Genomic DNA, 15051 nt, shown 5'->3' on the forward strand with positions numbered 1-15051 from the left:
AACAACGTCCAACTTTAGCCAACTTAAAATTAAACCATGCTATTGATAATAATAGTACCTGTATTACACGCTCTCATTGTTTGTTGTAGCGGGTTGAGTTGATTCTGTTGATGTATTCTCAGAAATGTAGCTTCGCACATTGCATCTACAAATAGGACACTTGTCAATCCTACTAAAGCATTCATGACAGACACACTTGTGCTTGCAGGGCAGCAGAATAACTTCTCTTGGTTCAGAAAAGCACACAATACATTCTTCGACTTCGTTTTCGTCATTCTCATCTGCTCCATAGACCTCTTCTAATTCAAATAATTCAGATTCAGTCTGAGCGAAAATCTTTACAACATTTCCTCGGTAATATACACCTTCTTCTGCATTCTCGTATCTATTAAAATTACAAATGACATACAAACAATACAGTTCTCTGTCATAATCTGTCTCTATATTTTCATCGTCATATCGTTTTAGGCTGTCTAGAGCTTGTAACGTTGGCTTGATCACAATTACGAGTGGAAGCTTTGAATCTGAGGAAATTCTTTCATCTTCGTCAGCCAACAGATCTTGAGTGAGCTGATTTCCAATTCTCTCTTCTTCTGTGTTTGTAATTTCCGGGTTTGCTTGTTCTTGTTGCTGTTCTGGATTTTCTTGAGTGTCATTGTTTGCAGTAGGAGGTTGTCTCACTACCACCGATGTGAAATAATTGTCTGAGACATTGGATTCAAACATGTCATCCGATGGCATCTCAAATGTTTGTCCTAAAGCTTTTTCAATAAATACAAGATCGCTTTTTTCAACGTACTCATCATAGGTGAGTAATCCGTTCATATCAATTGTCTCCTCAGAATTAGTTGTAATATCCTCTAATTGGTGTTCTTCAACGTCTAGTAACCCTCTTGTCATGATATTTTCCTCGTCTTCATTATGATGTTCCTCGACAGAGGTTCCTTCATGTAAAGCTTCAGCCTTTTCTGTGTTTTGATTTTTCACAAGCTTTTCGAAATTATCTTTGAAAGGTTGTAAAATTTTCTTCTTGAAAGCCAATTCTGAAACTCCCCAGAACAACTGAACACTCGACTTGACAAGAGCATCCAACTGAAATTTAACACCGTGGAGTTTCTTGCCATTTTCCTCTTTAGAAAAACATGCAAAAGTATTTTTCTTCAGGTGCACTGTTCCATTCACTCTCTTTACAGGATGTACCGGAGAAGCAATGGATCCACTAAATAATGCTTGAACATAGGAACGAATATTTCCTTCTCCCCACATGTTTTCAATGTTCTCAAAATTAGCAATCTAGTGGTTGTCATCATAAACATGTTGTTTTTTGTGAGAATTACACGGATTTTTTAAGATTTGCATATCATCATTTGCAACAATGTGAATGATCGTTGTCGTTCATGATACAATCAAAAATTTCATGATGGAGATCCAATAATAACTTCCGATCATCTTTCTAACTTACATTCACAATATTAAATGCTCCTGAACGAATCACATACAACAGATACGAATTGGAAAGAGTTGTTTTGAGCAACCTATAAACCCAATACAACAAGAACATGTAAACAATCATTATAAATAAATTATACATTTCCGGACTAAATGCATTTGGATAAATAACGTCGGATGTGGATGAAAATGTAAACCAGAATTCATGTTGATTGGATGTGGTACTGTCCAATGATGATGACGATGAGAGACTCCGATCAGAAGAGCCCATCATGGCCAGCGAACTCAACAAATTCTCGTTTTTCATTTTTAATGTTGGAGGTTGAGTTTGAACAATTCATCAAAAAAATATTCCTGATTTGTCTGTTATAAAATCGTTCTCAGTGTATTTTTTGCAACCAAGCCTTCACTTTCAATCATAGAGCATATCACCCTTTTGGTTGTTATTATTACATAGTGATTGGATTCTTTTTCCAAATATACATTGAAGAAATTCCGAGCAATATAACGTCTTCTAAATATTTTGAAATCGAGATTTAATTTATTTCATCATAATCATCTTGAGAAATGGAGAGCAGCATTGTTTCCTCAGCCTTTCCGACACAAAAAGATTTGGAAAATACTGAAAAGATTATTCAAATTTTAAGAAAAGAAAATAGATTTCCATCCGATGAAGAGAATAGAAAGAGATTTGAAGTTCTTGCCAAGTTGGACGGACTCATCAAGATATGGGTTAAAAAAGTGTGTCTCAAACAGGTACGTATCTGGATAATACTAACGTGTGCTAAATATCGCCAAACTAACTATTGTCAACAGGGATTATCAGAGGATCTAGTTGCCGAAGCAGGTTCAAAATTGGTCACGTTTGGTTCGTTCCGTCTTGGTGTGCATGGTCCTGGTGCTGATATTGATACGTAAGTTCTTGAACATGTAGCAATGTAGACGTTATATTTTCGTCGTAACCAAATCCTTCCCTCATGATAGGTTATGCATTGTTCCGAATATGATTGAAAAACATCATTGTTTTACAGATTTGTATGATATTTTAAAAGAAAGACCAGAAATTACAGAGTTAAAAGTAGGTTTTCGTGTTTATTTCACATCAATATTCAAAATAGTAATCATTATGATTTAGGCTGTTCCTGATGCCTATGTGCCATTGATTACCATGTCGTTTGATGGAGTGGAAATTGACTTGTTGTTTGCCAGACTTTCAAGAAACAATATTCCTCCAGATTTGAACATTCTTGAAGAAAGCAACCTTAAAGAAGTCGACGACGAAACTCAACGTAGCTTGAACGGTCCTCGTGTGGCCGATGAAATTTTGAATCTAGTGCCCAATAAGGAATCATTCATTACCACCCTGAGATGTATAAAGTTGTGGGCTTCACGACGAGCTGTGTACGGAAACATTGTGGGTTATCTTGGAGGTGTTGCATATGCAATTTTAGTTGCTAAAATTTGTCAAATGTACCCCAATGCTGCTCCCTCAACCCTTCTCTCTAAATTTTTCGTTATTTATAGTCAATGGCCTTGGAGCAAAGTACCCGTATTGTTGAAACCTATCGAAGAAGGCAGTTATGGATTTAAGGTTTGGAATCCAAAGCTATATCCAAGAGATAAACAACACTTAATGCCAATTATCACACCTGCCTACCCTTGTATGAATTCTACATTTAACGTTTCAAAAACCACTTTTAAAGATATGACCAGTGAGTTTGAAAGAAGCGCAGAAGTTGCACAGAAAGCTGAGAATGGCTTGGAGAGTTGGGAAACACTCTTTGAAGAGACAGATTTCTTTGTGAGATATAATCATTACATTCAAATTGAAATTAATACATCGAACGAGGTTGATCACCTTAAATGGACTGGTTTCATTCAGTCTAAAATCAGATTTTTTATTCAAAAACTTGAAACTGTACCCTCTCTAACCATTCACGTATATCCTGATTATTTCCACAACCACCAACCAGCGAATAATTTATATTCGTCACACTTCTTTATAGGCATGGAATATAAAAAGCCAAAACCAGGAGAAGCAGTAGTAGATCTCTCACCTCAATTACAGGAATTTGAACGAATGTTACTTGATTGGCCTGACAAGAATGATTCCATGGAGAAACCAGTCATTAAACCTATTAAGAGAAGTCAAGTTCCAGATTTTGTGCTTTCGAAGGAGAAGAAAAAGTTATTCCTTAAAAGAAACAAGGCTCAAAAGAGAAAAGCAGCCGAGGAAGAATCATCCACACCCAAGTCGAGTGAACGCTCTCCAGAGTCCACTACAACTGCCACTACCGACTCCACAATAGCAGACACCTCAAAAACATCATTGGATAGCACAGGCACTGACACTGCAATTTCAACCACGACTACTGAGCCCTCAGCAAAAAAGCCAAAGGCAGAAGAACCAAAACAAAAAAAGGAGCACCAAGTTGAACTGTTATTATCAACTGAAGATGATGACTTGTTGGCATTGTATGAAAGCAATAGAAAATAATTAATAAAGTCTTTGTTTTTTGTGTGTCATCATTTGTCTCAAAGTGCATATCTTGAAAAGGAAGTGAGAAAGGTTGTCATCACAAATATTATATTATTGGGAAATCGTGTGAAACGTTTAATCATTGCCGTCATCAAGTGTGTGATTAAGCTGCTCTGAATTTGGTGTCTCTGATTTTGATTTTGCACCAAAGAATAAATCTCGAAGACTAAATCCCGATTTCTTTGTATGGTGAGAGGATGAGAGATGAGTTGGTGGGTTTTTACTCCTCATCGTTGCATATTTGGAGGATTGGCTTTCTACCTCAATATCCAGCTCGTTCGTGGAACCTGGTGACGAAAAATATTCATCTTCGTCGGTTTTCTTCTTGACGATAAACGCTCCTCCTCTGCCACGAACAGGACGCCTCACTTTCGACGTTGATGTTGTTGCTTCATTTTCTGACAACGACGTAAGTGATGAGAGAGTCACAGCCCCCACTTGTGCATTTTTCAACACCTCGTTTTCATATCGAAGCGCTGTAATAATGTCGTTCAGTTTGGAGCGTTCCTCGACAAATGCATCGGCATCTTTCTTGCTTTTTTGACTCTGCTCCAGTAATTGATTGGTGAGCTCAGTAATTCTTTCATCCTTCATCTTGACCTTCTTTTCTGCCAAATTAATGTTGTGTTTTAACTCGTCATTTTCAGAGTACAACTCTTGGAATGAGGCTGTAATCGATGCGACATTATTCTCCAAAAATTCAATCTTTTTCGTGTATTTTCGAATAATATTGTGGCTCGAGAGAGTATTATACTTGTCAGAAACATCGTCTAATAGCATCTCCAATTCGATGACCTTCTGCACACGGTTAGACAAGTCTCCCAAGAGGGCATCTCGTTCGTTTGAAATCTTTTTCACTTCTGCCTCTAATATCCTAACTTTTTCTAGTGCTTCCAGTAACTGTTTCTGATCTGCAGAGTTATCTATTATCATTTCATTTGGAATGGCATTGATGTTGGCTGGGAATTCAAAATATTCTTCTTCAGGGCTGTTTAACTCGGTTTGTGTTTCAATGGTGGCAAGCTGAGGAGTTTGAGAAGATTTTACATTCTCAGTACTCAATTTGACAATTTCATTGTGTTGAATTTCTGTCTCTTCTTCCTGTTCTTGCTCTGAGTCTTCCTCCTCTTCTTCGTCATCATCATCTGATTCAGTATCATCCTCTAAATCGTTCTTGATACTCAAAAGATCTTTTTTAACTTTTCTCAAAATATTGGCAGAATTACTCTTTTTCATGGAAACATCTTGTGATGCAGCTCTGGCTCGTTTAGCTTGATTTCGTACTCTTCTGTATTTCTTTTCTAAAAATTGCATAATGTGCTCTAAAGAAGGATCCTCTTCTTGTTGTGCCTGGAGAGTGAGCAGTTGAATCTTTGTTTCATTTAACTGCTTCATGTAGTTCTCGCTTTGTTGTTTTGTTGAGTTAAGGTCTGATTCCATTTCTTTAAGTTGATATTCCTTAGTGTTACGTTCTTCCTTAATAACGTTTTGAAGCTCTTGACACTCATTACTCTTTAACTGAATTAGCTTTTGTAAATCATTTCTAGAGCTCTCAATCTCTACCAAATACTCAGCTTTTTGTTTTAATTGTTGCTTCATACTTATCAGAGATTCCTCTAGGGCATTATTTTCTTCTTTTCCTTGATTAATTTCATCCTTGAGCTGGGAAATTTCTTCGGCGACTTTATTCCTCTCACTCTTCTCCTCGGCAAGTTCTCTTTCCAAAATCAAACATTTTTCTGTCAAGCAAATAGCGTGTGAAACAATCAATGTATTTCTCAAACAAAATGTTTCAAAGACAACCTACCTCTATATCGAGAAATTGTTGGAAGAATTTCATTCAATTTAGCTTCTAACTCTTGTCTCTTCATCTCAGATTCAGAGTTTGTTGAAGAATTCTCTGTATCTACAACAGGAGTTGTCGCTTTCATACCTCCTTTCTTGTATATTTTTAACTCTTCTTCTAATCCAGTTATGTAATTCTTGAGATCCTTAATTTCTTCTTTAGCTTTATCAAGTAACTTTTGTAACTCTTTCGCTGACAACTCTCTGTTGACCTTTGGCTTGTTCTTGATGTTTTTGGCTCTTTATGCGAAGGTCAATTTTGGTGAAAAGTAAAATTAACACTTACCTGAATCCAAATCGGAGAGTTGATAGCGTCTCATCTTCGTTATACGCGCTGAGTGAGCAGTTAATAATTAGGGTTGTTCGTGAGTTGCCTCCCAAACTATCTTGGAGGAGTCTTGTTAGCTTGGAGTCTCGGTAAGGTACGTATTTTGACTAGAGAGAGTCAAACACATAAAAATTAGCCTTGAATGACAACTTACCACACCATCGGTCAAAGCGTTAATTACCATTCCAAGGGTAGAAAGAGACTTGTTGATATTTTTTGCTTCTTCTAACGTTTGACCTGAAGCTCCTGTCTTTTTCACTTTTTCGCTTCCTGCTAAATCCACCAAAAATAATTTACCACTTTTAGAATCTAAATTAACCAAATGCTTTTGGCCGATTGTTAAAATGAAAATACTGTGAGAGCGAGAGCTTTCGTCGTTCATTCCTAAAGACGTGTAATAAAGGCAAGAAAATGTTGAGCTCAATCTATTTCATCCAAGTGATGGTCACACTTACTTGTTGAAGATACTACTCTATTGCCAGCTCCAAGTTTTAGTAGAGCAAACACTTCTTCGATACTTGTCACATACTCCTCAGTAGCTCCCTTAATATATACACCTCGTCCACTCTCTTTGTCCTCTTTAATTTTTAAATTTTGTTGAGTTGCTGATGTATAGTAAACGTTCACGCATACGATAAAGTGAAAATTCATTACGTACGATCTAATAAATCTCTTATTTTCTCTAGATAAATTTCAATATACGACACTTGAATTGTAAATTCAATATCTGGGTCAGAATTTTCTACTTTTTCAAAAATATTTTCCACTATTCTAGGTATCAACCCTTTCAGATTCGAATCTGTACAGTATCCCTTCAACTCCTCATTCGGGCCCATCATTGTGTAACTCTTTCCTAGTTAGTGTTGTTATCAAATATTGTTAGGAAAATTGGTAGTACAATTTGCCAATTTCCGTGTTACGTGTCATGTACTGTTGTGACCACCTACCTGATCCGGTTTGACCATACACAAAAATCGTACTCTAATGATGTCAAGAACAATTACCTTAACGTGTCATGCCGGTATTATAAACTTACATTGTACCCTTTGAAAATATCTATCCTCAATCAGAGTATACGTTCATCAAGTTGTTACCTTTAAAAAAAGCCTTACCTTCAACGGTCGGTCGCCCCACACAATTGAAAATCTCAATTTGCTTGGTATTACTCTTAAATATATGATCAAACGTGAACTCGTGCTTTCCGAGCTTATTCTATCATAAATGCGAGAAAATGATTGCCGTTATCATTATCATTGATGCCTTATCAAAGCTAAGATTACTTACCGTTAATTTACAAGTGTCTGCTTGAATCTCAACTGCCTCTCTCGCATCTATTTGCTTTTCAAGATGATTCATCGGCCTGAAACGGCACACCACCTGAATGTTGCTATGTGTGCCTTCGGAAGCATCCAACGCTGATGAGGAAGACATTTTTTCAACGCTCGCTCGAGCTCTGGACCTTCCCAACAACAGCAACAACAACAACAACGATATCCGTCATAGGGATCCCTCTCATCCAACAACAACAACGATATTATTGTTCATTCATACATTTTGAAGCCCAAAGGTACTCCACAATAATAAATATGGAGAATTCAAGAGATGCATCTCTACGATCATGACCTTAAAGTACATTTCAAGAGAGAGATCCAACCACAATCGTAGATGCCAACTGATGGATCCAAACATTTTCATTGAGAGATTGTTGGATGGTGGTTCATCATTCCGCGTCAGTAGTGTCATGCCCATCTACAAAGCAGGTGTTTTTGAGCCCAACATGCATGCCCTTAAAGCTCCAGTCACCGATGGAAGGTTTGCCACTCGTCCCTGTTCATGTAAATATGCCAACAAGGCAAATAACATGGCTTCTTTCGCATTACTATTCAATGCTTGTGAGGAATCTAATTGTTCATGAGAGAGAATTCGAATGGAGTTTGGACTCTCACCAAATTCTTGAGAGAGCATTTCAGAGAGTCGTTTCATGAGATGAGGATTATGTTGACCTCCTCCTGCCACGACCACTTCAAAATTATTGGTTTGAATTTTCAAGTTGGAAATAACGAGAGAATATGCACGAGTGATACTATATGCCGTGAGATCTGTAAAGGTTGCAACTAGGGAATTTGCCATCGATGGATCCATACTATAATCTTCATTGGGATGTATTTGTTCAATAAATTGTTGGACTTGATCGTGTCCAAATAATTCTCTGCCACTTGTTTTTGGGTATGGCATTTCAAAATAGGGCTTGTAGAATTCACAAAGATGGTTAAATAATGTTTCATTTCGAGTTCCAGAGCTAGCCATTTTCCCGTCGAGATCCATTTGGGAGATTCCTTTTGTAACAATTCTCACACAATCATCAATGAGAGCATTTCCTGGACCAGTATCGAATGAAACCACAAGAGAAGATGCGTCTTGGGTGTCGATTGAGAAATTTAGAGGAGGTACAAAGGTCACATTTCCAATTCCACCAATATTCTGTGTGCGAGTACATTTCATATGTTTCATATGATGATATATATATATATATTTCAATAGAGTGGATGAGCCATGATTACATGAAAACAATTGAGTTGGATCAATCCTCCATTCATTCATTCTCCAATTGGTCACTTGACTTACCTGAATTGCTCTCCATTTCGTTGGATGTCTCAACAATAGAAAATCAAACAATGACGTGAGAGGAGCTCCTTGTCCTCCCAATGCAACGTCATTCACTCTAAAGTTACTAATCACTGGTATTCCTAATCGAGCCATGCACGATGGATCTCCAAGTTGAAGTGTGGATTTAATCATCCGATATGAGGATGATGAAATGTTTTCACAAACTAGATCTGTTGTTGCTTGACTATTTCCTTGATCCTTCCTTAAAGCATTGCTCTCCACTTGATGATAAATCGTTTGACCATGCGAGCCAATGACTTGTATCAATTTCACATCAATATCATGATCGAGTAAAACTTTTTCAATGGCACTTTTGAATGCTTCTCCAATCACAACGTTCATCTCACAAAAATCTTTGGCACTCAACTGTTGGGATCTCATTAAATGGAAAATTCGCTGGCGTACGTGTGATTCCCATGGGATTGATCCGAAAGCTATTAATTGCAGACGAGGAATGGGAATGATGTGTTCTGAAATTTGAGTGGTGAAATTTTGTTCATGATCACTCACTTTACAAATTGCAACATCAATGGAATCGACAGATGTTCCTGAATTGACTCCCACGACCAACATTTTTAATTATGTGCAATTATTGTGCTTGCAGTTTTGGTATCGACAATTTTTTTTAATTTTGTTTTTATTTATTGTATTTAATTTACATAGTATTAGGCTTACTCCAACTTGACGGCTTTTCCTTGCACGTAATTCAATACAGAGGTAGACACTTGTGAATAATAGGTTGATAATTGCTGTTGTGAAGAAATGCCGATGAGCTTGGAGATTTTTTGCAAAACTGGATCAGTGGGTGAGAGCTGACATGCATTCAATAAGTACTCTTTCACTTCGTTGACTTCCTGTGGTGGCAATTCTTGATTTTCATCATTGAAAAGTTTTGCGAAATGATTGGCAAAGGCCTCATGTTTCGTGTTTTGAGTCTTGTGTTCAAGTTCATACATCCACTCGTCATTCGATACCTCACTTTTTCGAATACATTGATACACGGATTCAATTGTGTTTTTAGAGGAATTCATGATTCGATCTACAGGCCTAAAAACAAACACGTCTTTGGTTTGTTTGAAAGTATGCTTGTCAACAATGAGGGATACATTGCCCAACGCTCCCAGTACGGTCAAGTTTTTAGCACGAGCAACAATCTCTCCTACTTGTGCAAAATATCGCATCTAAAGTGAACATGATTGTACAAATATCATTGCAGTTAATTAATAGATTGAGCACTCATGATTACATCACGAATCCTTACCTGCTTATTTCCAACATTTCCTAACACACAGGCTCCACTCGCCACGCCCATGCAAACTTGAAGAGGAGTCATTGCTTCCTTTGCAAGGTAGTCATTTAAGGAATCAAGAACCACTTTTAACTTTAAACATGTTTCTAGAGCTGTCACACATGGCGTCTTATCGTGAAAAACAATCATAAACTCGTCATAGCTTCGTATTTGCAAGTCAGCTCTGCATGTTTTGCAAATTGTAGAAACTGAAACTAAACATTTCGAAATGATGCTACTCAGTGATTCAAATGAATAGTTTGCCTCGTTCAAGTTTGGTATGGTGACGTGAACAAGAGAAACCAAATCCTTTGGAGATAGACCCAATTTAAACAAGTCCTTGGATGGCTTCATGTTATACGCTGTTCCTAGACTGGATTCCATTTTGTGTGAGCTAGAATTCACGCTTGAATGCTCCTCTCCTTTTTCAAGGGCATTTTGCTTTTCCTTCTTTGTGTCTTTTGCTGTGGCCATCACTTGGCCTACATGTACGTCTTGAGCTTGAAGTTTGGCATTTTCAAGTTGATTGAGAACAGAATCTGGTAAAAATGCTTTAAATTCGCTTAACCATCGCACAGTTTCGTTGAGACTTGAGTAGATACTTTTAGCCTCACTAAAGAGAGCACTTCGTTCCTTGATATTGGATAAATCCAGTACTTCAATCTTTCTGAAATCTTCTTGGAGGTTAATAAATGGATTGGTAACAATCCAACCAATAGTTACGCTAATAAGCACACCAAGAGTTGTCACGCCGAGAGTCACACCAAGAATGACAAAGCTGGATGTAATAATCCCCTTCTTGATTTCATTTTCTTCAAACACGAGAGTCATTCTCCATTTAAGGTTAGACAAAACGTAAGGCGTTGATGAGACCAAGTATTTGGTTCCATTGCTCTCAATTGATGTGATAACAGGTTCCAAAGAGTTTGCGTTCGTACTCAAAAATTTTGTCATGACACTACCTGCATCTCGTGTTGTGATATCAGTTGCCTTAATTCTCTTGTCATCAATTCCTGGAATATTCAAGCTACTTCCAATCACGTAGTTGTTGGAAAATTCTGAAATGATGACATAACCTCGTTCAAGAACTTTGACTGTTTTCAAAAATTGAGCAATGTACACGAGAGAAACGTTGACTTTGGCAATTCCAACACGTGTCTTGTTACCATTAGCGAGTTCTGTTCTATTGTAAACAGGTGTTGACCAAAATGTGCTTTGGGGTCCTCCTCCAATTACCTTATACACGTCACCAAATCCGCCCTCTTCTGAGAAATCTCGAAAAATACGCAAGGATTCCTGATAGTAATCCGTCTTGTCAACAAAGTAGGTCACATTGAGGGCGACAGCATTAAAGTTCACTACACCAGTTTCATTATTGGCTTTGTAGATGGTAAGTGTAGTACCTTGTTGTAACTTGACTCCATAAACGAGAGAATTATCTGCGTTCATACTGTATGCATAGAGTATATTGTTTCCCTTCTCTCCTAAACACAAGTTCGTATTTGTAACACCAAACAATTTGACCTTAGAGAAGAGATACGGCTGAATGCTTGGTTCCAAATCAATTTTAGAGTTATGGTAATCAGCAACCATTTGTTTCGAAACGAGTTTCGCGGGTAAGAGTTGACTATTCATGAAAGACGCAATCTTTTCATTCATATTCGAAATGATGACATTCACTTGTTCCATAGCCGTTTGTTCATTCACAACAAATGCTGCAACCCAAATGGAGATGGCAGTCATGATCACTACTGAAGTAATGACCACAATCAAGAATAATCTCACGCTCAATAATGCTCTCAATACAAAAGGACGTTGCTTCTTTGGTTGATCTGAAAGTTCTTCATAGGAATCCCCAGAAGTTGAGAAAATCTCATGTTGCTGCTGCTTGGAAAGAGTACTTTTGTGGTGATGTTGGCTCTCTTGTTCTGCGAGTGTTGTTGTTGCTTCTCCCACAACAGGTTGAACTTTGCTGACCATGGCCTGTCTGATAAATGTATTGTAGTGGTGTGGTGGTTAAGATCTCTATGATATCTGCTCAGTATTGCAAATAAGTGTTCAATTCTAAATGGTTTTTTGTTTTTGATCATAAAGGAAAGATGGCCAGCTCGGATATTCATCGTAAAACATTCACGGTTGAATTTATGGATTCTCTCTCTCTCAGTGGGCATCATGGATGTATATATAAATTCGAGATGAGTCTCAATTAAAAGGTCGTGAGATCTAGTCGTAGAGGATGATTTGAATTACATTTTCATCATTTATGGCGGAGATAATGCTTGGAGATTGTGTGTTCAACGTTTAAGATGGTTTCAAAGGCTAAATTGAAATTACAACAAGATCTTGATATTCCGCCTACTCCTTTCATGTCTTATCAAACTGTTCATTTGGCTATCAATGATCAATATAAATAATTCTTGTCCATATTTGTCAATCCAATTCTCAACACATGAGGTTCTGAAATTTCAATTTAAAAATCATCATCCTAAAAACTATGTCATAATTATTTTAAATTGTTATTCATTCACCGAATCATCAATATTTTTTTATTTGTTTAAAAAAATGGCTAGCCGGCTTTGCAAGAAATCGTTTTCAAATTTCGAGAGCAAAACTATGGCGATGAGCAAGAAATTTTCATCCATCATGTTTGCAGCTTCCACAAAGATGATGGTAAATTCATCATCTAGGCAAAATTTCTGTTCAGAATATCAACAACATGTTCGTTCATTTCATCAATCGAGTCGATTTTTTGAAAAGATTGAATTTACTCCCGAAGAGTTACAAGTTTTGAAAGAGTTGAGACAAAGCATGGACACACCTGTAACAGAAGAAAATACCAAACGCAAAATTAATAAGAATGCAGTTGGAGAGTTTATTCCCGATCCTGAGTTTGATTATAGCAACCTTTCTCCCGATGAATTCTTGGAGGCGTTGAGAAATAGAAAACCGAGAGAGAATGAAGATGAACTACAAGGAAGAGATGTCGAAAAGGAAAGAAGAGTTTTTGAGCTAGTGGAAGAGTTGTTGAATAATCCAGAGCTTGACCCTACCCAAGAACAAATTGAGGAGCATAAAAGAAAAGCCACCCAGTCACTCTTAGAAATGGACGATCATGAAAACCTCTCGAGTAGTCAATTACCAATAATTTCATACGATGAATTGAATAAGAAATTTTATAGAAGAATTTACCTTGAAGAAACAACAACCAAAGAAAGAAAAAAAGAATTCAGAATTAGAATTGGTCAGGAACAATTATTAAGAACCACCACCAACAAGGTTGTTACAGTTCCAACTCAAGAATTGGGAAATATCGTTGCAGGTGAATGGGAATTACAAACTGAATATGTAAGACCTGCCACTCTTCCAATCACAGAGTTGGTGTGTAGAATTGAAGATGTAAAACGTGAGACAAACTTTGAAGTCAGTTTCAACATGAAAAACACTATTCATGGATTTTTTGATGGAGAATTTGTTTGTTTACGACAAGGAATGACAGACGACAAAATTAAACAAGCAATTAAGGAGCATTGGGATCCTCTCGTGGATTGGTTTAACAAGGAATTTGATACAAAACTTGTAGTTCTCGATGAAAATAGTAGTTTTGCTGCTGATGCAACACAAGAAGATGCACGTAAAAAATTTATTGAACACTACACCACTTCTGAAGGCATACGATTATATAACAAGACATTGAGTGTGAAATATTTATTCGATCGAATGTCACCGGCGGCATTGGTGATTTTGAATGCAATGGTTGAGGTTACAGGATCTGTGGTTATTGCTTCTGCTCTCTACTCTGGAAACATTAATGCCAAACAAGCTGCTCTTGCCACTCAACTACCAGTACGAGAACAAACCAACGTTTTTGGGTTGGTCATGGGAGAACATGACTTGCAATTTGCTGAACAACACTGCAAGCTTTCTGCTTTAGAACTTCTTTTGAGCATTCATCCACAATCAAGGGATATTTCTGATTCATACAGTAGAATACTTTAAAAGTTGGTATGGTTTCCATATCAAATAAATTGAAAGAGTTGTCGTTCGATATTCTGTGACAGAATGTAACTTTTAAACGGGAGCTTTGTGACAAAATCGCCCCAGCAAATGAAAATTCCAATCTCGTTGTGCCCAACGAGCCCGCCCAAAAATACAATACTCACAAAATAAAAAAGCCAACCATTCGAGCAGAACTATGGTCAAACTGAGATGCAAGGTCGGAATTGTGGGAGACTGTACAGTCGGAAAGACGTCTCTCATCAAAATGTTCAAAGAGAGAACATTCCCAAACCAATATTTAATGACCATCGGATCGGATTTGTATACAAAAACTATTGATGTTCCAGTGGTAACCAATGACCAAGTAGCAATCTCTAAGGATCATCAGGTGGAATTGTACTTGTTCGATATTAGTGGATCTTCAATATACGAGCAGTGTTATAATGAATATGTAGGTTCCGATTTTTGTTTGGGGACTAAAATTCAAGCAAGATAACTTTTACATGATTTTCTGAAAATAACACTATTCGTATGCATGAATGGAACATGCCAACATCAAGATTGATGGAATCAATGCTTTTATCATTGTGTATGACATTACCAATCCAGAAACCTTTGGAAACTTAAGTAAATGGTATCGACTTTGTAAGAGCGTGCGAACAAGCAACACGAGCATGAAAAAACATGACAAGTCTCTCATTGGAGTGCTCGTTGGAAATAAGGTTGACATGCACAACTTGGAAAAGGTCACACAATCACAAGGCGAGGAATTTGCCAAAGAATGCAATCTTGATTTTTTCCTTACCTCCACCAACACGGATGACGGCAACGTGGAGCAACCCTTCCTTCATATCGCAGACACGTTTTACAGATCGTACTTGGAGCGTGTTGAGGAAATTAAATATGTTTGTGAAAATAAAAAAAGCAAGTAAGGAAACT

General features: G+C 37.3%; 7 protein-coding genes across 7 annotated transcripts; 3 read left to right on the forward strand and 4 right to left on the reverse strand.

The window, feature by feature from the left end:
• Window positions 1-63: 63 nt before the first annotated feature.
• On the reverse strand, window positions 64-1756 carry C9374_009125 (uncharacterized protein; the record flags this gene model as incomplete). The annotated part of the gene is made up of 2 exons (XM_044699278.1): window positions 64-1293; window positions 1463-1756. 2 exons carry the CDS (start codon window positions 1754-1756, stop codon window positions 64-66), a joined length of 1524 nt encoding a protein of 507 aa, XP_044544871.1.
• A 260-nt stretch (window positions 1757-2016) lies between these two features.
• C9374_009126 (uncharacterized protein) lies at window positions 2017-3946 on the forward strand (the record flags this gene model as incomplete). Its single annotated transcript, XM_044699279.1, has 4 exons — window positions 2017-2205; window positions 2266-2363; window positions 2434-2527; window positions 2585-3946. 4 exons carry the CDS (start codon window positions 2017-2019, stop codon window positions 3944-3946), a joined length of 1743 nt encoding a protein of 580 aa, XP_044544872.1.
• A 117-nt stretch (window positions 3947-4063) lies between these two features.
• Window positions 4064-7592, reverse strand: C9374_009127 (uncharacterized protein; the record flags this gene model as incomplete). The annotated part of the gene is made up of 10 exons (XM_044699280.1): window positions 4064-5727; window positions 5796-6073; window positions 6120-6268; window positions 6316-6545; window positions 6617-6766; window positions 6820-7014; window positions 7109-7142; window positions 7198-7217; window positions 7274-7373; window positions 7446-7592. The coding sequence occupies 10 exons, from the start codon at window positions 7590-7592 to the stop codon at window positions 4064-4066; spliced, it is 2967 nt and encodes a 988-aa protein (XP_044544873.1).
• Window positions 7593-7910: 318 nt separating this feature from the next.
• C9374_009128 (uncharacterized protein) lies at window positions 7911-9401 on the reverse strand (the record flags this gene model as incomplete). Its single annotated transcript, XM_044699281.1, has 2 exons — window positions 7911-8642; window positions 8787-9401. 2 exons carry the CDS (start codon window positions 9399-9401, stop codon window positions 7911-7913), a joined length of 1347 nt encoding a protein of 448 aa, XP_044544874.1.
• A 98-nt stretch (window positions 9402-9499) lies between these two features.
• On the reverse strand, window positions 9500-12096 carry C9374_009129 (uncharacterized protein; the record flags this gene model as incomplete). The annotated part of the gene is made up of 2 exons (XM_044699282.1): window positions 9500-10009; window positions 10090-12096. The coding sequence occupies 2 exons, from the start codon at window positions 12094-12096 to the stop codon at window positions 9500-9502; spliced, it is 2517 nt and encodes an 838-aa protein (XP_044544875.1).
• Window positions 12097-12678: 582 nt separating this feature from the next.
• Window positions 12679-14112, forward strand: C9374_009130 (uncharacterized protein; the record flags this gene model as incomplete). The annotated part of the gene is made up of 1 exon (XM_044699284.1): window positions 12679-14112. One exon carries the CDS (start codon window positions 12679-12681, stop codon window positions 14110-14112), a length of 1434 nt encoding a protein of 477 aa, XP_044544876.1.
• Window positions 14113-14377: 265 nt separating this feature from the next.
• Window positions 14378-15044, forward strand: C9374_009131 (uncharacterized protein; the record flags this gene model as incomplete). The annotated part of the gene is made up of 2 exons (XM_044699285.1): window positions 14378-14563; window positions 14673-15044. The coding sequence occupies 2 exons, from the start codon at window positions 14378-14380 to the stop codon at window positions 15042-15044; spliced, it is 558 nt and encodes a 185-aa protein (XP_044544877.1).
• Window positions 15045-15051: the final 7 nt, after the last annotated feature.

Source organism: Naegleria lovaniensis, assembly GCF_003324165.1.
Source record: "Naegleria lovaniensis strain ATCC 30569 chromosome Unknown tig037, whole genome shotgun sequence".
In the NCBI taxonomy this organism is placed as follows: domain Eukaryota; phylum Heterolobosea; class Eutetramitea; order Acrasida; family Naegleriidae; genus Naegleria; species Naegleria lovaniensis.